We start from the raw sequence: 24,537 nt of genomic DNA on the forward strand, positions 1-24,537 counted from the left end.
CCTGCTTTGATGCAAACCAAATGTGTCCCTAAGTAGCCACTTTGGTAAAGTGCTGCCTGTCGTACCAAACATTCTCTCCGTCAACACAGTTATGTTAACTTAGTGGATACAACTGAAGCATAACTCCCTGCCCCTGTAATTCACCGAGACACTTTAGCCTGCAATCCAACAGTGGATTTGGGGGGAATTGTATTGTAAAGTTAAGCGGCAGTTGTTAGCTCCGGGACAACAGCCCTGGCATATCTGCTCCTCCTCACGTTCCGCACAAGGTCCGTGTTTCCATGGCGACTGTCCTTCGGCTATTTCTGCGCTCCTCATTCCTTATCTGTTTTTCACTGCTATTGCGTCACATCTTCAATATCTGCCCCCATGGCCATCATGGGCCAAAACCCCTCCCTCCTTTCCTCATTCCCTTCCTTCCTCCCTCCTTCACTCAACTACCAAATGAAATGCGCCGTGTAAACAGAGTAGAGAAAGGACAAGGCGGTGTTGTGATAAATGGACGATGAGAGAGACGCCACCAAAAGGCCTTGGGTTGTGTTTTTTCCCTGACAAACATGGCCAAGAAGATCAGAGTACGAGCCTCTCAGAAATCAGAAGACTAGCTCCTCCATTAGCTGCTGTGTAAAGGGATACGGGTTGGAGTTTTCAAGCTGCTTGCTGGATCAACTTCTCCTCTAGCTCATCTAGAAGCCTACCAATGGACTGCTGATGCAGTTTAATGAGCAATTACACCTCCCTGTTTACTACAGACTGACAGTACAGACGGTTAGCCTCCTGTGTTGGCCAGGGTCACGCTGAATTACATGCAAGCTTTATCTGCGCTAACAGACGGGCTATCAGCCCCCGAGCGTCTGTGACCCTAGGGTGACACCAAGGTAACGCGACAGTGCTGCTGATCTAGATCATTAACACATTACTGTAGGGCCGTGGAGCCTCCCCTTCGTTCTCCCACATCTTCTGCTGCACTGCCATTCCCCCCATGTCTAAAGAGAGACAAATGAGATATGTCGAGAGGAGAGACGAATGTGCCAGAGAAAGAGAGAGAGAGGAGAAGAGAGAGGAGAGTGTAAGAGAGGAGGATGAGCAAAGGAGAAAGGGGGACGGAGAGTAGGATGAGAGGAGAAGGAGAGGGGTTGGAAGAATGAGAGCGAGAGAGAGAGAGAGAGAGAGAGAGAAAGAGGTGAGAAAAGAGAGAGGGGGGGTAGGAGGGGGAGAGTGATAGAGTGAAAGAGATACAGCGTGAGAGGAGGGAGAGAGAGAAGAGAGCGAGAGTGTGATAGGACGAGGGTAGGAGGGAGGGAGGGAGGGAGGGAGGGTGGGAGGGGGAGAGTGATAGAGTGAAAGAGATACAGCGTGAGAGGAGGGAGAGAGAGAAGAGAGCGAGAGTGTGATAGGACGAGGGTAGGAGGGAGGGAGGGAGGGAGGGAGGGAAGGAAGGAAGGAAGGAAGGAGGGAGGGAGGGAGGGAGGGAGGGAAGGAGGGAAGGAGGGAGGGAGGGAGGGAGGGAGGGAGGGAGGGAGGGAGGGAGGGAGGGAGGGAGGGAGGGAGGGAAGGAGGGAGGGAGGGAGGGAGGGAGGGAGGGAGGGAGGGAGGGAGGGAGGGAGGGAGGGAGGGAGGGAGGGAGGGAGGGAGGGAGGGAGGGAGGGAGGGAGGGAGGGAGGGAGGGAGGGAGGGAGGGAGGGTAGGGAGGGAGGCCTTCATCTTAATTTAAGTGAAGGATGTATAGGTGTTGATTAGGAGCAGGGAAAATGCATGTTCAGTCATTTGGCCGTCTGGTTCCCGAGGCATGTTGGCCTCACTGCTCATTTCATTAACAGCCAAGTCAATGGGACATCTGTATCTCATCTAATTTGAGTGACAGAAAGGGTACAGTGTAATACGACGATCCTCTCTCTTCATCAGTTTTATGTAATGTAGCTGTGATAATATTCGAGGGCTGTGAATATATCCAAAGGAAAAAGGAAACACCAGGGCATCTGGGATATTATAATGACCTTAAAACATTTTGATAAAAATTCTCAAACAAGGCAGTATTATATTTTCATCTGAAATGGCCCTATCGTCAAATGGAAGCTTTGTTAATCTATTCTGTTGCTGCACTCATATTTGGAAACGATCCGAACATGGTTTGAATGTAGAGAATTCATTTGAGTAGATGAGTTTGCAGTGAACCATTCTTCCCCCAACATCACACAGAGGTGAAATAAAAATTGGAGCTAAAAAGCTCATTCAGATTTGTTTTTCTTGATTTAGCCACTAGACATATATTTTTTAAATAAATAATTTCTGTTTTGTAAAGACACTTTTTCAAATAGAACATCCATTTTGAAAGATGTTGATCCATTTGATCGTTAACATCATCAGTCAAGTCAGTGTCAAGTCATTCCCTCACTAACCCTTGCCATTCTGTTCATGATACTTCCTGTATGAGACAGCTGATATCGGATTCCTCTAATGAATCTCAATCAAATTTGGGTCTCTTGCACATTGTCTTTTGAGCTGGCTTGAATCAGTAAAGGTTCCTGTGTGTGGGAGTGGTGGTAGGTGCTCCTGTAAGTGTTGTAATGGTTGTAATGCTCCAACGGGGGCAGGTGTAAGTGGGTCTCCATGGCAGCGACACCGGCAAGCTCCTCCTCCACTGTGATGACCTCCATGGAGGAGGCGGGGCCATCGGGGTCCTGCTGGTGGTTCTGCTTCCTCATCTTGTAGAAAATGACCAGCAAGACGGCCGCCATGAGTGTGATGGCCACGAAGCAGCCGATGATGATCTTGGTGGTCTTCATCACCTCCTCCAAGCCGCGGTCCCCCTCCCCGTCCAGGTCCAGAACAGAGACGGTGTAGGTCCGCTCTGTGGTCCTGGTCTGGACTGGAGGCCCCCTGGTGGTCGAGGATGATACCCAGCCAATCGGTGGAAGAGCAGGAGTCTGGCTGTCGTCGACTGTCTCTGTGGTCTCCACGGTGACTGTGGTGAAGTAGGTGACGCCGCTGTTCTCCACCGAGGTGACGTTGAGCACGGCAGAGGCAGAGATGTTGCCCGCCGTGTTGCTCACCATGCAGGTGTAAGTCCCCGTGTCCTGCATGGTGACGGTGGTGAAGTTCAACGTCCCGTCGTTGAGGACGGCCAGACGCACCTTGTACGCCCCGTGGGTCACCAGAGACCCGTTGGGGGTGAGCCAGCTGACCGAGGTCAACGAGCTCGTTCTGCACTTGAGCTCAGCCGCCATGCCCTCTGTGACGTTACGGTCCGCCGGCGGCTCCACGATGACAGGCACGTCGCACTGGAAGTAGCTGTGCTCTAGCTCGCCGATGTAGCGACCCCTGTAGCTGGCTGGGGTGTGGCAGCGGGCACAGCAGCTGGTGTTGGCAGGCACTGTCTCCTTCAGCCACCAGCTAAGCCACAGGATGTCACAGTTACAGTTCCAGGGGTTATGGTGCAGATGGACTCTCTCCAGGCGGTGCAGGGGGGTGAACAGGTCATGGGGCAGCAGGGTGAGGTTGTTGTGGGCCAGGTTGAGCTCCACCAGGGACTGGAGGTCGTCAAAGGAGTTCCTCTCGATGGTCTGGATCTGAGCGTGCATCATCCACAACTTCTGCAAGTTCGCCAGCCCTGCGAAAGAGCCAGGCCCTATGACAGAGATCTGGTTCCCTGACATCTCTAGCTCCTCCAGCCTGACCAAGGGTAGGATGTTGGGGATCTCCTTGAGGTTGCACATGCCCAGGTTCAGGTAGCGCAGGTTGCTGAGGTCCTGGAAGGCTCCATCTGAGATGTAGGAGAGCCGCTTGAGCTCTCCAAGGTCCAGTCTTCGCAGCGAGGGGACCCGGTTGAAGGCGTACGACGGGATGCTCTCAATGGGGTTGTTCCTCAGCCACAGCTCCTTGAGCTTGGAGAGGTACTCGAACGCCCCATTGGGGATGGTGGTGAGACGGTTGTCGAACAGCTCCAGGGTGTTGAGACTGGCCAGGCCGTTGAAGGCGCCAATCTCAATGTTGCGAATGTGGTTCTTGCTAAGCTGCAGGATTTCCAGGTGCCGTAGATGCTTGAAGCTGTCCACCTTGATCACCTGGATGAGGTTGTCCTGAAGATTCAGGTAACGTGTGTTGGTTGAGATGCCGTCGGGGACATCGCGCAGGCTCCGGCGGGTGCAGATCACCTTGCTGAACTGGTTGCTGCAGGAGCAGACAGAGGGGCAGGTCTGGGCACGCACCAGGCCGGCCACCGCCAGGATCTGGAGGGCCAACAGTAGCACGAAGAGGGGATAGGACCGAGCCCCCCTCAGCCTAGGATCTCTCATTGTCTGGCGCTGGAGGGAGGAGATCATTGTGATCAGCATTCATAGTTCAGTGGCTGGTGGTCCTCTCTGAAATATTGTAAAGAGAAGAGAGAAAAGTACAACAGATTAGGCAGTGGAACAATATAAGACAAGCAAAGAAAACTAGATGCAGAACAGAAGGTAATTATGGGTAATGCCACTTCTTTTTATGTGTATAAAATCTATTGAAGGGACACCATACTGTCTGTGCTCAATGCACATGCCTGGGATAATGACCTACATGAAGAAGAGAGATGGTGAAATGTGGTTGCCTTATCATTGGGGATGGATGGATGTTCACTCATCCTAGATAGTCATCATAAACACTGTCCATCTGTGGAGCATTAGAGCAGTCAGGGATGTCAGGACTCCCCAGGACAGGACTCCCCATATGAACTTTACTCTCTCATCAATAAATAAATACAAATCGTTGTCATTTATGACCTAACCCGGGAAGTTAATTATTCATCTGTACTTTTGGGGCAGCAGGGTAGCCTAGTGGTTAGAGCGTTGGACTAGTAACCGGAAGGTTGTAAGTTCAAACCCCGAGCTGACAAGGTACAAATCTGTCGTTCTCCCCCTGAACAGGCAGTTAACCCACTGATCCTAGGCTCTCATTGAAAATAAGAATTTGTTCTTAACTGACTAGTTAAATAAAGGTAAAAAAAACTTCAATAAGACAATAAAACCAGACAGTCAATTTATCTTGTTGTATACTTCATTTCATAAATTGATTTGTCACAAAACGGACTGTTTTTTCAGTCTCAAAACGTAGATGAATTTCACTTTTCACAATAAGTGTTTTTAGAGGAGGACGTGTCTACCAGCTTAGAAATAAGTCAACAACAGAGATGGTACTGGTGTTGAAACAATGTCTAATGTTATTCTGATAGAACAACAAACGGTGCATTCAGAAAGTATTCAGACCCATTCCCTTTTTGCAAATTTTGTTACATTACAGCCTTATTCTAAAATGTAATAAATTACATTTTTTCCTCCTCAATCTAAACACAATACCCTAAACAACAATGCAAAACAGGTTTTAAGACATTTTTGCAAATGTATAAAAATAAGTATTCATATAAGTATTCATATATAATATAAGTATTCATATATAATATAAGTATTCATATAAGTATTCATGAAAGTATTCATATAAGTATTCATATATAATATAAGTATTCATATATAATATAAGTATTCATATAAGTATTCATATATAATATAAGTATTCATATAAGTATTCATATATAATATAAGTATTCATATAAGTATTCATATATAATATAAGTATTCATACATAATATAAGTATTCATATATAATATAAGTATTCATATATAATATAAGTATTCATATATAATATAAGTACTCATATATAATATAAGTATTCATATAAGTATTCATATATAATATAAGTATTCATATAAGTATTCATATATAATATAAGTATTCATACATAATATAAGTATTCATATATAATATAAGTACTCATATATAATATAAGTATTCATATAAGTATTCATATATAATATAAGTATTCATATAAGTATTCATATATAATATAAGTATTCATATATAATATAAGTATTCATATATAATATAAGTATTCATATATAATATAAGTACTCATATAAGTATTCATATATAATATAAGTATTCATACATAATATAAGTATTCATATAAGTATTCATGAAAGTATTCATATAAGTATTCATATATAATATAAGTATTCATATATAATATAAGTATTCATATAAGTATTCATGAAAGTATTCATATAAGTATTCATATATAATATAAGTATTCATATATAATATAAGTATTCATATATAATATAAGTATTCATATAAGTATTCATATATAATATAAGTATTCATATAAGTATTCATATATAATATAAGTATTCATACATAATATAAGTATTCATATATAATATAAGTATTCATATATAATATAAGTATTCATATATAATATAAGTACTCATATATAATATAAGTATTCATATATGTATTCATATATAATATAAGTATTCAAACTCTTAACTATGAGACTCAAAATCGAGCTCAGGTGCATCCTGTTTCCATTGATCATCCCTAGGATGTTTTTACAACTTGATTGGAGTCCATCTGTGCGAAATTGAATTGATTGGACATGATTTGCAAAGGCACACACGTCTGTCTATATAAGGTCCCATAGTTGGCAGTGCACGTCAGAGCAAGAACTAAGCCACGAGGTCGAAGGAATTGTCCATAGAGCTTCGAGACAGGATTGTGTAAATAACACCGTGGCCTCCATCATTCATAAATGGAAGAAGTTTGGAACCACCAAGACTCTTCCTAGAAGAGTCTGACCGCCTGGCCAAACTGAGCAATCGTGGAAGAGGGGCCTTAGTCAGGGAGGTGACCAAAAACCCAACTCTCACTCTGATCATTTATGAATGATGGAGTCCACTGTATTATTTGGGACCTTCAATGCTGCAAAAATATTTTGGTACCCTTCTACAGATCTGTGCTTCGACACAATCCTGTCTCGAAGCTCTATGGACAATTCCTTCGACCTCATGGCTTAGTTCTGAGAAACAAGATGATCTGGTCTGATGAAACCAAGATTGTACTCTTTGCCCTGAATCCCAAGCCTCACATCTGGAAGAAACCTGGCACCATCCCTATGGTGAAGCACGTTGGTGGCAGCATGAAGAGATGAGAATGTTAAAGGGCCTTGAAAAACCTTGTTCACTTTTATATTTGACATAACGAGCATTGCTCATGTATTGTGAGTAGAAACATGTTTGGTAGTATTCATATAAGTATTCATATATAATATAAGTATTCATATATAATATAAGTATTCATATAAGTATTCATATATAATATAAGTATTCATATATAATATAAGTATTCATATAAGTATTCATATATAATATAAGTATTCATATATAATATAAGTATTCATATATAATATAAGTATTCATATAAGTATTCATATATAATATAAGTATTCATATATAATATAAGTATTCATATAAGTATTCATATATAATATAAGTATTCATATATAATATAAGTATTCATATAAGTATTCATATATAATATAAGTATTCATATAAGTATTCATATATAATATAAGTATTCATATAAGTATTCATGTTTGGTATGTGCTAATATATTTATATATTCTGTGGGAATATTTTTCAGAGGCAGGGACTGGGAGAGTATTCAGGATCGAGGGAAAGATGAACAGAGCAAAGTACATAGAGACCCTTGAAGAAAACCTGATCCAGAGCACTCAGGACCTCAGACATGGGCGAAGGTTCGAGATAACGACCCTAAGCACACAGTCAAGACAACGCAGGAGTGGCTTAGGGACGAGTCTCTGAATGTCCTTGAGTGGTCCAGCCAGAGCCCAAACTTGAACCCGATTGAACATCTCTGGAGAGACCTGAAAAAAGCTGTTCAGCAACACTCCCCATCAAACCTGACAGAGCATGAGAGGATCTGCAGAGAATGAGAGAAACTCCCCAAATACAGGTGTGCCAAGCTTGTAGCATCATACCCAAGAAGAATTAAGGTTGTAATCGCTGCCAAAGGTGCTTCAACAACATACTGCGTACAGGGTCTGAATACTTATGTAAATTTAACATTTCGGTTTTCTTTATAAATTAAATTTGCAAAAATGTCTAAACTGTTTTCGCTATGTCATTATGGGTATTGTGTTTAGATTGATGAGGGAAAAAAATATTTTATCCATTTTAGAATAGGTCTGTAAGGTAACAAAATGTGGAAAAAGTCAAGGGGTCTGAATAGTTTCCGAATGCACTGCTTTTCACCATAAGAAACTATGTCTAATATTCTCCTGATATAACAGCATCATTTACCATGAGAGAGTAAAATGTGTAATATAATAGATAGAGATGTAGAGTAAAATATATTAGCACATACCAAACATGTTTCTACTCACAATACACGAGCAATGCTCGTTATGTCAAATATAAAAGTGAACAAGGTTTTTCAAGGCCCTTTAACATTCTCATCTCTCCTCAGCTTCTCTAACTCAAGTCATATCAGCAATCGTCTCTTTCAGAGGGACCCGGAGGCATAGAAAACGACTCTGTTTTGACAGGTGTTTTCTAAACGGTGAAAATTGTGAAGCGATGTGGAAATGCGTTTTCCAGCGTGGCCGAGTGGGTGATTTAATCAGTGGGAAATGAATCTCTAAATATGCCCCTGTGAAAGTGGTTAGCACCAGCAGAGATGCCACTCCAGAGCGGTGTGAGAAGCCCGCCAAGAGACACTTCCACTGGGGGCGTCAGACGGAATCAGGCCACGGCCTAGCAGGGGTTCGTTTTGTCAAGCCGGCATTACGCTACAACCACTCTGCATAGCAGCCTCGTCGCTTTAATGGCTGATTGCAGGGAAGGAGGCCTATGGAAAAACACAAATAGTGACAAAAGCATTGACGCAGAATCGTTTCTGTTGGGTAACAATGTAGGTTCTTATGTTGATGCTGTGGTGTTTGGTTAACTGCATGACAGACAGAATCCGGCAGGGGTTCGTTTTGTCAAGCCGGGCATTACGCTACAACCACTCTGCATAGCAGCCTCATCTCTTTAAATGGCTGATTGCAGGGAGGAAAGCCTATGGAAAAACATGAATGGTGACAAAAGCATTGACTCAGAATAGTTTCTGTTGGGTAATAATATACAGGTAAGTGCCTAAATAAAATGTTGATGTGTTGCTTGGGGTTATTGTATTGCTGGAAGATCCACTTGCGGCCAAGTTTCAGCCTCCTGGCAGAGGAAACCAGGTTGTTGGCTAAAATGTCCTGGTACTTGATACATTTCTGTATGGACCTCATGTTGTGTATGAGGGTATTGTCATGCTGAAACAGGAAAGGGCCTTCCCCAAACTGTAGCCACAAAGATGGAAGCACAGAATTGTCTAGAAAGTCATTGTATGCTGTAGCGTTAAGACTTCCCTTCACTGGAACTGAGGAGCCTGAAACATGAAAAACAGCTCCAGAACATTATTCATCCTCCACCAAACTTTACAGTTGGCATTATGCATTGGGGCAGGTAGTGTTCTTCTGGCATCCGCCAAACACAGATTTGTCCATCGGACTGCCAGATGGTGAGGCGTGATTCATCACTCCAGAGAAGGCGTTTCCACTGCTCCAGCGAGCTTTATACCACTCCAGCCACGGATACCAATTTCATGAAGCTCCTGACCAAAGTTCCCTCTAAAAGACACAGAAATATCAGCCCACAGAGAGAAGCACAAGATTGAACTACACTCTAGACTTTCTAGAGCAGTGGTCACCAAGGCATTCCTAGTTGATCGACAAACATTTCTGTAGAAAACTAAACGATAAAGCCCTGTGTTCCAATATTTTTTATTTGTCTCGGGCTGAAGGTACAAACTCTGTCTTCCAGGGGGGAATCAGAGAGCAAATCAAGTGCACTATAGTGTTACCGCTGGCCAATCGGACGGCTCAGATTACCATGTTTGCAGTAACGTAGCAGGCATAAAAGAAAGCTACAGCAAAGTTGATACTGTGAGATTCCAAAATGTTTAAAACCATGAGAGAGACTCAATGAGAACAGCAAAGAGATGCTGTTTTTATGACTGAGTTCATGTTTCAGTTCTTACTCAGCAATGTCAACACTTTGTATTCAACACTTTTATAAGCCATGAAATGTGAGTTCTTCCTATTTCCACTCAGCGCTACAACAAACACTACAGCAGTAATGAATGAGTAGGAAAGTCTATAGGCTTTCCTTCTTGTTATTTTTAGCAGTTTGGGTATTTTTTTTACATCAAGGAATATTTCACTTTCTCTGTTCATAAGAGGAACAACATGAATTTGTACATGAGGCAGAAATAATGCGGTGCGACTCCAGTTTGGCCATCAGCTGAAACACGGTGTTTCTTTGTGGTCAGTGTCAGTGGAGGAAAGGGAGAGCAGAGGGATGTTGAGAGACGACCCTCAGTCTGCTGCTCTCTCTCTCCACTGAGACTGACCCTCAGTCTGCTGCTCTTTCTCTCCGCTGAGACTGACCCTCAGTCTGCTGCTCTTTCTCTCCACTGAGACGGACCCTCAGTCTGCTGCTCTTTCTCTCCGCTGAGACGGACCCTCAGTCTGCTGCTCTTTCTCTCCACTGAGACTGACCCTCAGTCTGCTGCTAATTCTCTCCACTGAGACTGACCCTCAGTCTGCTGCTCTTTCTCTCCACTGAGATGGACCCTCAGTCAGCAGCTCTTTCTCTCCACTGAGACTGACCCTCAGTCTGCTGCTCTTTCTCTCCACTGAGACTGACCCTAGTCTGCTGCTCTTTCTCTCCTCTGAGACGGACCCTCAGTCTGCTGCTCTTTCTCTCCACTGAGACTGACCCTCAGTCTGCTGCTCTTTCTCTCCACTGAGACTGACCCTCAGTCTGCTGCTCTTTCTCTCCACTGAGACGGACCCTCAGCCTGCTGCTCTTTCTCTCCACTGAGACTGACCCTCAGTCTGCTGCTCTTTCTCTCCGCTGAGACTGACCCTCAGCCTGCTGCTCTTTCTCTCCACTGAGACTGACCCTCAGCCTGCTGCTCTTTCTCTCCACTGAGACTGACCCTCAGTCTGCTGCTCTTTCTCTCCGCTGAGACTGACCATCAGATGCAGGCACCATCAGCCCAGTGAAATAAAAAATAAAAAGCAAATAATTTAAATGTATGATCACTCAGCTGTGCCTCCCAAGTAATACAACAAACAGATATATTACCGGTGTGATCATTCATATAGCCTTCAATATAATCCAAATATATATATTTTTAAATGGCTTGAACAACAATGCATTGGCAGGGCAATTCAAGCAAAGCTAGTATGCGGTGATGTTTTGGGCCTGTAGTTTACTGCACAAACCTCATTGCTACAATTCTGTTTTTAATTGGTTAATGTGCACAGGCTTACAACTTGTTGTTTTTAATATATATTTTCTGTGTACTTTTTCGTGATATCCAATTGGTAGTTACAGTCTTGTCCCATTGCTGCAACTCCCCTACGGACTCGGGAGAGGCGAAGGTCAAGAGACATGCGTCCCATGAAACATGACCCTGCCAAGCCGCACTGCTTCTTGGCACACTGGTCACTTAACCAGGAAACCAGCCATACCAATGAGTCGGCGGAAACACTGTACAGTGAGCGGAAGTCAGCTTGCAAGCACCCGGACCACCACAAGGAGTCGCTAGAGCACAATGGGACAAGGAAATCCCAGGCAACCAAACCCTCCCCTAACCCTGACAACACTGGGCCAATTGTGCACCACCTCATGGATCTCCTGGTTGACACAGCCTGGGATCGAACCTGGGTCTGTAGTGACCCCTCAAGCACTGCGATGCAGTGCCTTAGACCACTGCACCACTTGGGAGGCTTATGTTTTTTAAGTCATGTTAAAAAAAATCTGAGCGGTAGTTCTCTGCTTGCATTTTGACTCAGAAAGTGACCTTGACTCAGAAAAGGGTGGTGACCACTGTTCTAGAGCTTTCCCTGTTAACACTATCAACATTTCCCTTTACTGTGGCAATTGTGATCGAATCAACGCAATATTAGCCACTTTCAATGCAACATACCGAAACAAAACAAACTATGCAATAGATTTTGTTGTAGGCAGAACGTATCGGAGTAGGATTCTATTACATTGACATGCACTACTCAGCCCGTACTCTTCACAGACCAGCGCGGCATAAACAATCAGACCTGCAGTAGGCCTATATGCAAATAGACCATTGCCATATATGAATCTGTGCCATTTACTTTGAACTGGACTGTGTTTACAGCATGAGCAGTCATGAGTAGATGCTCTTTTTCCCCCCGATCAACACGAGAGCTGAATGTAGCCACAACTGCACATTTTGTTGATATCCTTTGCTAGTTAGTGAGTTATTAGCCCAGTTATAGATCATTTGTAGTCAGCAATAGGGGAGTGATTGCTTCCTACAAGAGCACAAAATGTATACATTTCTAGACATATTTGAAAAGTGAGTCAGGTAAAGAGCTTTTTTTGTCTTAAAGGAGCATTGTTGCATTTTGAAACAGGCTCGAATAAGCTAAGTGGCCAATAGGCAGAGGGTAGCATCATTTGTCTGATTCTCTCTAATAATGGTATGAGAATAATAATGTATTTTATTTTGTGAAGGGGTTTCTTGCATCCAACAACAGAAGTTGACCTTATCTTTATTGACATTTTATTTCAGTATTTGTACTGACTCTATGCACACTCACAGGGCCCTACACACTCACACACATACTGTCACTCCAACACACACACAAACACTCACTCCATCATTTTCTCACTCACACATAATATGCACATACATTTACACTGACTCTACACACACCCACTCACATAAAAGCTGCTGCTACTGAAGGACAAGTTGATAAACAGGTTCATGTCAGGCCCTGCGGATTTTTAAAAAAGTATCATGGAACGTAGGCCTACATTGAACACAACACATTGGGTGCTACTGTAGGCTGAATGATAGAACAGCTATTTCCATTATAAAATTTTATGGGATTCATTTTCTCAATTGTTTTTGATGGTAGGCCATTCTGGTAGGCCTACATTATGATCAAGTATCCACAGTAGCCTACATGGCTACATGGCTACTGTAACATAAAGCGGGGACAGCCTCAGTGTTCACAGTAAATGCTAGCTAGAAGTTTGCACTCAGCAGACCTGAAATTTGCTCAGTGCTGGAAAGAATCAGAGGGAACATTGCTCCCGACAAACAGTTATTGTGCTGAAGTTGCTTCCAGAGATAGTTTGGAAATCGGTAGTGAGTGTTGCAACCCAGGACAGACGGCGGTCCCGTTTTGTGAGCTTGTGTGGCCTACCACTTCACAGCTGAGCCGTTTTGCTCCTAGACATTTCCACTTCATAATAACAGCACTTACAGTTGACCAGGGTAGTTCTAGCAGGGCAGAAATTTGAACTGACTTATTGGAAAGGTGGCATCCTATGACAGTGTCACGTTGAAAGTCACTGAGCTCTTCAGCACAGGCCATTCAACTTCAAATGTTTTTGTCTATGGAGATTGCATGGCTGTGTGCTCGATTTTATACACTGTCAGCAACAGGTGTAGTTGAATCCACATACTTTTGGCCATGTAGTGTAGCTCAGTATTTGTATAATTTATTTCATACAGTCTATTTTTATCATCTTTATCCAAGGGATCCAATTATTTTGGAATCCACTGTATATTTTCGTGCATGAAAACAAATCTCTCACACTCACTATGATAGGTTTTTACAATTTTTCTAATAATGAATTGAAAAACACTGAACATTTAGCTAGGAACAGGTGTTTTTTTAATGCTTGTCGGGCCGGGAGGTAAGGTGATCTATTTTAAGATGCTGAAAGTTACATGGTCTAATAGAGAGGTGCTCTCTTCATTTGATCATGTGTGTCGTCACAGATCATTTTCCTGGACAACAGGAAATGCAAATTCCAGATTTGAAAAGGGCTTCTAAAGTTTGTAATTTCCACTTTAAAGTATCAGACTTCATCTATCCTAACTAAAAATGTATCAACCTTTTTCAAAAATATCCCTGAATTATAATCCACATAACAACTTCTATTTCCTGTTGATGCAGGATCATTTTCCTGCTGTGAGAAACTGGATAAATTGAGACAGTACATCTGTGTACGTCTACAAGCACTTGTGTGCTTGATTTCAATTACAGACCGACATACAGTATTTGTTTGGCACAGCAAGCAAGGTCAAAAGTTCAGCAATGTAATCAATGTGAAAACCAAAACATTACTGAGGGACCATACAGTACATGATCTCAGACCGTAGACCAGGGATCAACTAGATTCAGCCCGAGGGCCGTCAGTACATGATCTCAGACCGTAGACCAGGGATCAACTAGATTCAGCCTGAGTGCCGTCAGTACATGATCTCAGACTGTAGACCAGGGATCAACTAGATTCAGCCCGAGAGCCGTCAGTACATAATCTCAGACCGTAGACCAGGGATCAACTAGATTCAGCCCGAGGGCCGTCAGTACATGATCTCAGACCGTAGACCAGGGATCAACTAGATTCAGTTAGCGAACCCTGCTGTAGACAAGTAGCGGAATGTACTCATGATCATGACATGTATACAAGAGATCTATTTTAAGATGCTGTGATCACAAGAGCATAAAAAAGGAGCAATCAGCTCTCATATGCGTGAATAATATAATGTGATTGTCTGATTGAGACTAATATGACGCATGAAACAAGATAAGCAATGTGCCACATTAGAGACCGTTACACAATGCCAACAATGATTGAAATAATGACGTAATAATGGAAATAATGATAATGACGTAATAATGGAAATAATGATAATGACGTAATAATGATGTTTTGCGTAATCATGTGTTTTGGACCTTTTATTTGAAGCTGTTTCATCAAACTGTCCCCTGTTTGGTTCATGTCAGATAGTGCAACACAATCCTCAGACAATGGATTTCATTTTGGGTGTAATTCTCATTCTGGATTAGGCTTAAAATACAGGATAACATCTTGCTAAAATAAACACAGGACACTAGACGGATTGGGTAACACACAGGACTCTAGATGGATTGGGTAAAACACAGGACTCTAGATGGATTGGGTAGAACACAGGACACTAGATGGATTGGGTAGAACACAGGACTGTAGATGGATTGGGTAGAACACAGGACACTAGATGGATTGGGTAAAACACAGGACACTAGATGGATTGGGTAAAACACAGGACTCTAGATGGATTGGGTAAAACACAGGACTCTAGATGGATTGGGTAAAACACAGGACTCTAGATGGATTGGGTAGAACACAGGACTCTAGATGGATTGGGTAAAACACAGGACTCTAGATGGATTGGGTAGAACACAGGACACTAGATGGATTGGGTAGAACACAGGACTCTAGATGGATTGGGTAGAACACAGGACTCTAGATGGATTGGGTAGAACACAGGACTTTAGATGGATTGGGTAGAACACAGGACTTTAGATGGATTGGGTAAAACACAGGACACTAGATGGATTGGGTAGAACACAGGACTTTAGATGGATTAGGTAAAACACAGGACACTAGATGGATTGGGTAAAACACAGGACTCTAGATGGATTGGGTAAAACACAGGTCTCTAGATGGATTGGGTAAAACACAGGTCTCTAGATTGATTGGGTAAAACACAGGTCTCTAGATGGATTGGGTAAAACACAGGTCTCTAGATGGATTGGGTAAAACACAGGACTGTAGATGGATTGGGTAGAACACAGGACTCTAGATGGATTGGGTAAAACACAGGACTCTAGATGGATTGGGTAGAACACAGGACTCTAGATGGATTGGGTAGAACACAGGACTCTAGATGGATTGGGTAGAACACAGGACTCTAGATGGATTGGGTAGAACACAGGACTCTAGATGGATTGGGTAGAACACAGGACTCTAGATGGATTGGGTAGAACACAGCACACTAGATGGATTGGGTAGAACACAGGACTCTAGATGGATTGGGTAGAACACAGGACTCTAGATGGATTGGGTAGAACACAACACCCTAGTTGAGGGAAATCTGATTATGTATGTGTGGTGGGAGTCTGTGAAAATATCACTGTGTCTGTCACTCAGAAAAGCTTACAGTTATCGCCTGACTTTTCAGTACCACCAACTAACTTCAGTAGAATCTACATCCAAATTAGCATCATTTATACCAACATGAATGCAGATAAGTTTCATGTATCATAGTGTATATACACTGAGTGTACGGAACATTAGTTGGCCCCCTTTTGCCCTCAGAACAGCGTCAATTCGTCAGGACATGGACTCTACCAAGCGTTCCACAGGGATGCTGGCCCATGTTGACTCTTTCTACGGTTGTGTCAAGTTGGCTGGATGTCCTTTGGGTGGTGGACTATTCTTGATACACACAGGAAACTGTTGAGCGTGAAAACCCCAACTGCGTTGCAGTTCTTGACACAAAGCGGTGCACCTGGCACCTACTACCATAACCTGTTCAAAGGCACTTAAATATTTTGTCTTGCCCGTTCACCCTCTGAAAGGAACACATAAACAATCCATGACTCAATTGTCTCAAGGCTTGAAAATCCTTCTTTAATCCATCTCCTCCCCTTCATCTACACTGATTGAAGTGGATTTAACAAGTGACATTCATCATTCAGCGTTCACCTATCTGTCATGGTAAAAGCAGGTGTTCCTAATGTTTTGTCCACTCAGTGTATAATATGATCTAATTTTCATTCAGGTGTAAGTACACTACACACACAGTCCTCTTGTCTCGATGCTAATGATAGACATACATGCTTTATCAGACAATACCATCCCTGTTTCTACCATGTAGCAAGACCCGGTCTGCTAATACAAAAGCTAATGTGCCAAATCAATCATGTTTTGCATTTCATTTCACAAGGAATGAAGGAGAAGCTCAAATGGGCTCAGACATGGATGGAAGTGTGGGATGTGTCATGGTAACTGGACTGGTGAGTGAGTAGTATTCAGAGTGATGCAGTGCTCTTATGTCACGCAGTGTTGTGATAGGGGCCTCAGGGTAACTGTGTTCTCCGCACTACAATACCCATTTTGGTCCTGTTTTATTCTTTCTGACCCACCAGTCTCCTAAATATAGACATCAGTAAGAGGGAGGATCGGTGCTTTTCAACTTGCAATGTCAAAATACATTTGAACGTGTTGAATATTCACTAAAGAGAAGTACGTGAGCATCTGTTAGGGACATTCGTTACATTAAAATACCGTACGCGTTGCCCTTGCAGTCTAAAACATTACAGATTCAATTTACTAATAATTTACCTTTATGTGCTTCTCACTGCTTCATAGAACTAGATTAAGAGTTCTGTTTGTGGATGCTTTGTTGATTCACATCATAAAGGACATGGTTTTCACATTTTGTATATTATAGAACTAGATTAAGAGTTCTGTTTGTGGATGCTTTGTTGATCCACATCATAAAGGACATCGTTTTCACATTTTGTAAATGATAGAACTAGGTTAAGCGTTTTTGTTTGCTGTTGCTTCCAGTGGTGTTGTATCCACATCATAAAGGACATGGTTTTCACATTTTGTAAATGATAGAACTAGGTTAAGCGTTTTTGTTTGCTGTTGCTTCCAGTGGTGTTGTATCCACATCATAAAAGCACCTATTTTTCCAATTGTAGAAGAACAGATAAGGTTGGGGCCTGAGGCTAGGGTTGACATCCTGGATCTCTGTCAAAAGGGACCCTCTAGTGAACGTTGCAGCCGATTGCAACTGAATGGGTTAACTAAGAGTGTGGGTTCTCTAAACGCGTAAGAGGATAAACTGGATTGGATTACCGTGTAATCTGTTTCAAGATTGACATTTTATAGAATATTCCTTAAAACACCCGACAAACCATTTTTTTAAAATCAATATCACAGTGAGTAACGTAATCTTTGTGGAGGGTTAAGTGTGTGAAACCTGTTCTATAAGAAGTGGGAAACACATTATCTGGGCTATGTCGGAGTAGCACTCTCTCAGTCAGGGACAGACATGTGTATGGGGACAAGTGGATAATAGAAAACACTTCTCTGGGGTTCGGGGGAGGCTGGTGGGAGGAGCTATAGGAGGATGGGCTCATTGTAATAGCTGGAATGGAATGGAGTCAAACGTGGTTTCTATATGTTTGATGTGTCTGATACCGTTCCATTGATTCCATTCCAGCCATTACAATGAGCCTGTCCTCCATATTGCTCCTCCCACCAGCCTCCTCTGCTGAAGTTATGGCATGGTTGCCAAGGACGTCTGTGAAATGAAGTGACCCCCCAAAAATATGGTTCAACACATGTAGGAGCCATACTATAACGCTGAACAAGAGAGTGTCTCAATCAATCTGGATGTTTACGGAACAACAACAACAGCAAATTAGGATATTGGAGGATCTTTCATAAGGGATCATTCACTTTATAACACATTTCATGATTAATCATAGAACAAACTACAGTATATCCAATCATTAACTTGATGTTCACCAACAAAAACACAGGGTTCACACCAAGCAACTCTCCAGGACGGAGTGTAGACCAGTGTGTTAGTTAAATCACCCAGCAACTCCCCAGGAACGTAGTGTAGACCAGTGTGCTAGTTAAATCACCCAGCAACTCTCCAGGACGGAGTGTAGACCAGTGTGCAAGTTAAATCACCCAGCAACTCTCCAGGAACGTAGTGTAGACCAGTGTGCTAGTTAAATCACCCAGCAACTCTCCAGGACGGAGTGTAGACCAGTGTGCAAGTTAAATCACCCAGCAACTCTCCAGGACCGGAGTGTAGACCAGTGTGCTAGTTAAATCACCCAGCAACTCTCCAGGACCGGAGTGTAGACCAGTGTGCTAGTTAAATCACCCAGCAACTCTCCAGGACGGAGTGTAGACCAGTGTGTTAGTTAAATCACCCAGCAACTCCCCAGGAACGTAGTGTAGACCAGTGTGCTAGTTAAATCACCCAGCAACTCTCCAGGACGGAGTGTAGACCAGTGTGCAAGTTAAATCACCCAGCAACTCTCCAGGACGGAGTGTAGACCAGTGTGCTAGTTAAATCACCCAGCAACTCTCCAGGACGGAGTGTAGACCAGTTAGCTAGTTAAATCACCCAGCAACTCTCCAGGACCAGAGTGTAGACCAGTTAGCTAGTTAAATCACCCAGCAACTCTCCAGGACCAGAGTGTAGACCAGTGTGCTAGTTAAATCACCCAGCAACTATCCAGGACCGTAGTGTAGACCAGTGTGTTAGTTAAATCACCCAGCAACTCCCCAGGAACGTAGTGTAGACCAGTGTGCAAGTTAAATCACCCAGCAACTCTCCAGGACCGGAGTGTAGACCAGTGTGCTAGTTAAATCACCCAGCAACTCTCCAGGACCGGAGTGTAGACCAGTGTGCTAGTTAAATCACCCAGCAACTCTCCAGGACGGAGTGTAGACCAGTGTGTTAGTTAAATCACCCAGCAACTCCCCAGGAACGTAGTGTAGACCGGTGTGCTAGTTAAATCACCCAGCAACTCTCCAGGACGGAGTGTAGACCAGTGTGCAAGTTAAATCACCCAGCAACTCTCCAGGACGGAGTGTAGACCAGTGTGCTAGTTAAATCACCCAGCAACTCTCCAGGACGGAGTGTAGACCAGTTAGCTAGTTAAATCACCCAGCAACTCTCCAGGACCAGAGTGTAGACCAGTTAGCTAGTTAAATCACCCAGCAACTCTCCAGGACCAGAGTGTAGACCAGTGTGCTAGTTAAATCACCCAGCAACTATCCAGGACCGTAGTGTAGACCAGTGTGCTAGTTAAATCACCCAGCAACTCTCCAGGACCGTAGTGTAGACCAGTGTGCTAGTTAAATCACCCAGCAACTCTCCAGGACCGGAGTGTAGACCAGTGTGCTAGTTAAATCACCCAGCAACTCTCCAGGACCGGAGTGTAGACCAGTGTGCTAGTTAAATCACCCAGCAACTCTCCAGGACCGGAGTGTAGACCAGTGTGCTAGTTAAATCACCCAGCAACTCTCCAGGACCGGAGTGTAGACCAGTGTGCTAGTTAAATCACCCAGCAACTCTCCAGGACGGAGTGTAGACCAGTGTGCTAGTTAAATCACCCAGCAACTCTCCAGGACAGAGTGTAGACCAGTGTGCTAGTTAAATCACCCAGCAACTCTCCAGGATGGAGTGTAGACCAGTGTGCTAGTTAAATCACCCAGCAACTCTCCAGGACCGGAGTGTAGACCAGTGTGTTAGTTAAATCACCCAGCAACTCTCCAGGACCGGAGTGTAGACCAGTGTGCTAGTTAAATCAATGTGAACACTATGCTAAGGCTTGGGTCACCGTGTCCTGTAAATGTGTATAGTATGTAGAAGCTGGAAGTGTCACGCCTTGGTCATTGTATTTTGTGTTTTCGTTATATATTTGGTCAGGCCAGGGTGTGACAGGGGTTTATGTTATTGTATTTCGTATTGGGGTTTGTAGTATTTGGGATCGCGGCTGATTAGGGTTGTTGTATAGGCTTGGCTGCCTGAGGCGGTTCTCAATCAGCAGTCAGGTGATTCTCGTTGCCTCTGATTGGGAACCGTATTTAGGTAGCCTGAGTTTCGCTTTGTCTTTCGTGGGTGATTGTTCCTGTCTCTGTGTAGTTTCACCAGATAGGCTGTATTAGGTTTCACGTTCCGTTTGTTGTTTTTGTATTTATTAAGTTATTTCATGTATCGTCACCTTTTCCTTCATTAAAGAACATGAGTAACCACCACGCTGCATTTCGGTCCGACTCTCTTTCGACAAACGAAGAACGACGTTACAGGAAGTGTAAGCCTACGTATTGTTGTCCATTAGTTTACTCCCATTAGGGGAGGGGTAGTAGGGTTAGTGGTAAATTATAAAGATGGAAAATATATTGAATGAGTTTATTCCAATTAGGGGAGGGGTAGTAGGGTTAGTGGTAAATTATAAAGATGGAAAATATATTGAATGAGTTTATTCCAATTAGGGGAGGGGTAGTAGGGTTAGTGGTAAATTATAAAGATGGAAAATATATTGAATGAGTTTATTCCAATTAGGGGAGGGGTAGTAGGGTTAGTGGTAAATTATAAAGATGGAAAATATATTGAATGAGTTTATTCCAATTAGGGGAGGGGTAGTAGGGTTAGTGGTAAATTATAAAGATGGAAAATATATTGAATGAGTTTATTCCAATTAGGGGAGGGGTAGTAGGGTTAGTGGTAAATTATAAAGATGGAAAATATATTGAATGAGTTTATTCCAATTAGGGGAGGGGTAGTAGGGTTAGTGGTAAATTATAAAGATGGAAAATATATTGAATGAGTTTATTCCAATTAGGGGAGGGGTAGTAGGGTTAGTGGTAAATTATAAAGATGGAAAATATATTGAATGAGTTTATTCCAATTAGGGGAGGGGTAGTAGGGTTAGTGGTAAATTATAAAGATGGTAAAATATAGTCAAAAAAAATAAATATGAATAAGAAATACATCAAATAAAGTCTTGCATCACTGTTAGACAGTTATTAACCTCAGGAAGAAACACAAAAACACACAACTTGCTTGCATGCTACCGTTTTAGTCCAGTGACCTGTTCAGGAGGATGGATCTGCAAAGCATTTATAACTGAACAAGATGAATGTGAATCCTTTGCCACATATGTCGTGCTGAAGCTCAGCAGACTGAAGCGTTTGCACATTTGAACATTAGCTATTTTTTCTGTATTCAAGTGATCATTCTGAGGAAAGGCAAATGCTGAAAAACCTATGAAAAATGTACTGTAAGACTCTCATTCTTTTCCAGACAGTAAGTGAAGCATTGTCATTCCCTCAGTAAGATGAGAGTCATTTTGATCTGTTTGTTCTTTTGTGAACTGGGTTAATAAGGCTCCTTATCATGAACTAGGCTCCCCCTCAGCAGTGAGATCCATCGGTGGTCACATGGTAAACATCATCAGTTTATTACTGGATGGTAATATACGGATTGATTCTCTGACCAGACCTGGCATGTACCCATCCTAAAGCAGACTAAACCAATCCCAGATGGCGTAAGCGTATTAGCTTTGGAAATTAAAACGAAGGGCAATCAAACCAGAATCTGTAATCACGTTGAAATAGAGGACGGCAACGAGGGCAAAATCCAACCGCCGTCATTTGATATAGGTCACAGCAGAAACTCAGACAACGGGTAAAACCCTGTAAAGGTCACAACGAAGCGAGCTCAACTTCCCACTGTAGCCTTCACTAGGAGTTTCCCTTTAAGTTCATCCCAGCCAGACCTCATCAATGGCAAGATAATGTCTTGGAAGTGGCACGTTCACAGCCACACTGCATTAGCTCATGTTGTGCGCGTGTTGCTGCATAAAGGAGACTCCCACTGTATGCTGGTGTTGTATTGTGATACAGGCTGATATTTCATTGTTTCATGTATTAGGATCCCCATTAGCTGCTTCTCACGCAGCAGCTACTCGTCCTGGGGTCCAATCAAAACATGAAACATGACATAACACAGAACATGAATAGACAAGAACAAGGACAGAGATACAGGCACTACGGTGTTTGGTTGGGTACATTGTTCTGTGTGGAAGTCGGTTCTTTCTGTGTTCTAGTGATGAATAAGACTGAGATAAAGGGAGACTCACAGCTCACAGTGATAATTCAATCTGGCCACATATGACCTAATGCCGCTGCTCCATTAGGATAATTGCAGGGATAAATAATCTGCTGAGATCTCTCTGTGTTTGGGGGGCTGTCTCTGTCCCTGTGGGGGCATCAGAGTGTGTGTGTGTGTGTGTGTGTGTGTGTGTGTGTGTGTGTGTGTGTGTGTGTGTGTGTGTGTGTGTGTGTGTGTGTGTGTGTGTGTGTGTGTGTGTGTGTGTGTGTGAGAGAGAGTGTAGTGGGATCAGACAGTACGCCCTGGGTGGCGGGGAGGGGCGTGCTGGGTTGGGTTGGCTGTTTCTGTGTCTGAATGTTGGAGACGCGTTAGTATTCTAGTCACAGGTCAGAGCAACACAGATCTACTCCCACCACATGACTGCTACTGAACAGATCACACTTGAAAGCAAGAGTAGGGCATGATAAAGCACTGCATGAATCATCTGTGTATCTAAGGATGCAACCTATTAGCATTCTAGGCTAAACGATTCATTAGCTCCTGGTATTTTACTATAGAATAGTAAAGTGTGTGTAAATGACATCGAATGACCAGATAAATACCTTGTGGTGCAACACAATGGTTAGAATAGTGTCTTACATAATGCAGTCTCATCTGGCTATAAAACAGATATATACATTCAGCAAGGTGACATCCTCATAAACAACAGGTCAACCTTCCACTTCCAGACAGCCACATCAGCAATATGCTAATCTTCTAGGACTGACATGATTGGCTATTCCCACACCCACTCTGGGATGAGCCAATGATGATGACGGCAGATTGTTTATGATGACCTCTTGCTAAGTTTATCTTCGGGAAGACAATATGAAGGACTTTTACATATCCGACACATCATCACTGTGAAGGATTTACAAATGCTTTATGCAAACTGACCTGCAATTGGTTTGAAGACCAACACATCTGCCTTGACAGAAATTGGTTTGAAGACCAACACATCTGCCTTGACAGAAATTGGTTTGAAGACCAACACATCTGCCTTGACAGAAATTGGTTTGAAGACCAACACATCTGCCAAGACAGAAATTGGTTTGAAGACCAACACATCTGCCAAGACAGAAATTGGTTTGAAGACCAACACATCTGCCAAGACAGAAATTGGTTTGAAGACCAACACATCTGCCAAGACAGAAATTGGTTTGAAGACCAACACATCTGCCAAGACAGAAATTGGTTTGAAGACCAACACATCTGCCAAGACAGAAATTGGTTTGAAGACCAACACATCTGCCAAGACAGAAATTGGTTTGAAGACCAACACATCTGCCAAGACAGAAATTGGTTTGAAGACCAACACATCTGCCAAGACAGAAATTGGTTTGAAGACCAACACATCTGCCAAGACAGAAATTGGTTTGAAGACCAACACATCTGCCAAGACAGAAATTGGTTTGAAGACCAACACATCTGCCAAGACAGAAATTGGTTTGAAGACCAACACATCTGCCAAGACAGAAATTGGTTTGAAGACCAACACATCTGCCAATACAGAAAGCTTGAGGACGTCAGAGAGGAGGGACTTGTTAACATTTAAAAGACTGGTAATGAAAAGCACCTTTAATTCATCGATTAAACAATTGAGAATCTGACTTCACCACAATAAACCCACGTTTCCCAAGCACCATGTCGGCCAGTCAGTCAGTCAGTCAGTCAGAGGGTCGGCCTGTCGGTTGGTCAGTCAGTCAGTCGGTTGGTCAGTCAGTCAGTCGGCCAGTCGGTTCGTCAGTCAGTCAGTCGGTTGGTCAGTCAGTCAGTCGGCCAGTCGGTTGGTCAGTCAGTCAGTCGGTTGGTCAGTCAGTCAGAGGATCGGCCAGTAAGTTCATCAGTCAGTCGGTCAGTCAATCAGTCAGAGGGTCGGTCAGTCAGTCAGTCAGTCAGAGGGTCGGCCAGTCGGTTCGTCAGTCAGTCGGTCAGTCAATCAGTCAGAGGGTCGGCTAGTCAGTCAGAGGGTCGGCCAGTCAGTCAGAGGGTCGGCCAGTCGGTCAGAGGGTCGGCCAGTCTGTCCGT

The 24,537-nt window shown here is 43.3% G+C and overlaps 1 protein-coding gene across 1 annotated transcript in view; it reads right to left on the reverse strand.

The window, feature by feature from the left end:
• Positions 1 to 1,679: 1,679 nt before the first annotated feature.
• The window catches only part of LOC109879254 (leucine-rich repeat-containing protein 4C-like), a 45,877-nt gene continuing 23,019 nt past the window's right edge, over positions 1,680 to 24,537 (reverse strand). The window contains exon 2 of the mRNA XM_031812536.1: positions 1,680 to 4,361. Within this exon, the coding sequence (XP_031668396.1) occupies positions 2,469 to 4,334 (1,866 nt within the window). The 5' untranslated portion in view covers positions 4,335 to 4,361 and the 3' untranslated portion in view covers positions 1,680 to 2,468. The remainder of the gene's footprint in view (positions 4,362 to 24,537) is intronic.

Source organism: Oncorhynchus kisutch, unplaced genomic scaffold (assembly GCF_002021735.2).
Source record: "Oncorhynchus kisutch isolate 150728-3 unplaced genomic scaffold, Okis_V2 Okis03b-Okis08b_hom, whole genome shotgun sequence".
In the NCBI taxonomy this organism is placed as follows: Eukaryota; Metazoa; Chordata; class Actinopteri; order Salmoniformes; family Salmonidae; genus Oncorhynchus; species Oncorhynchus kisutch.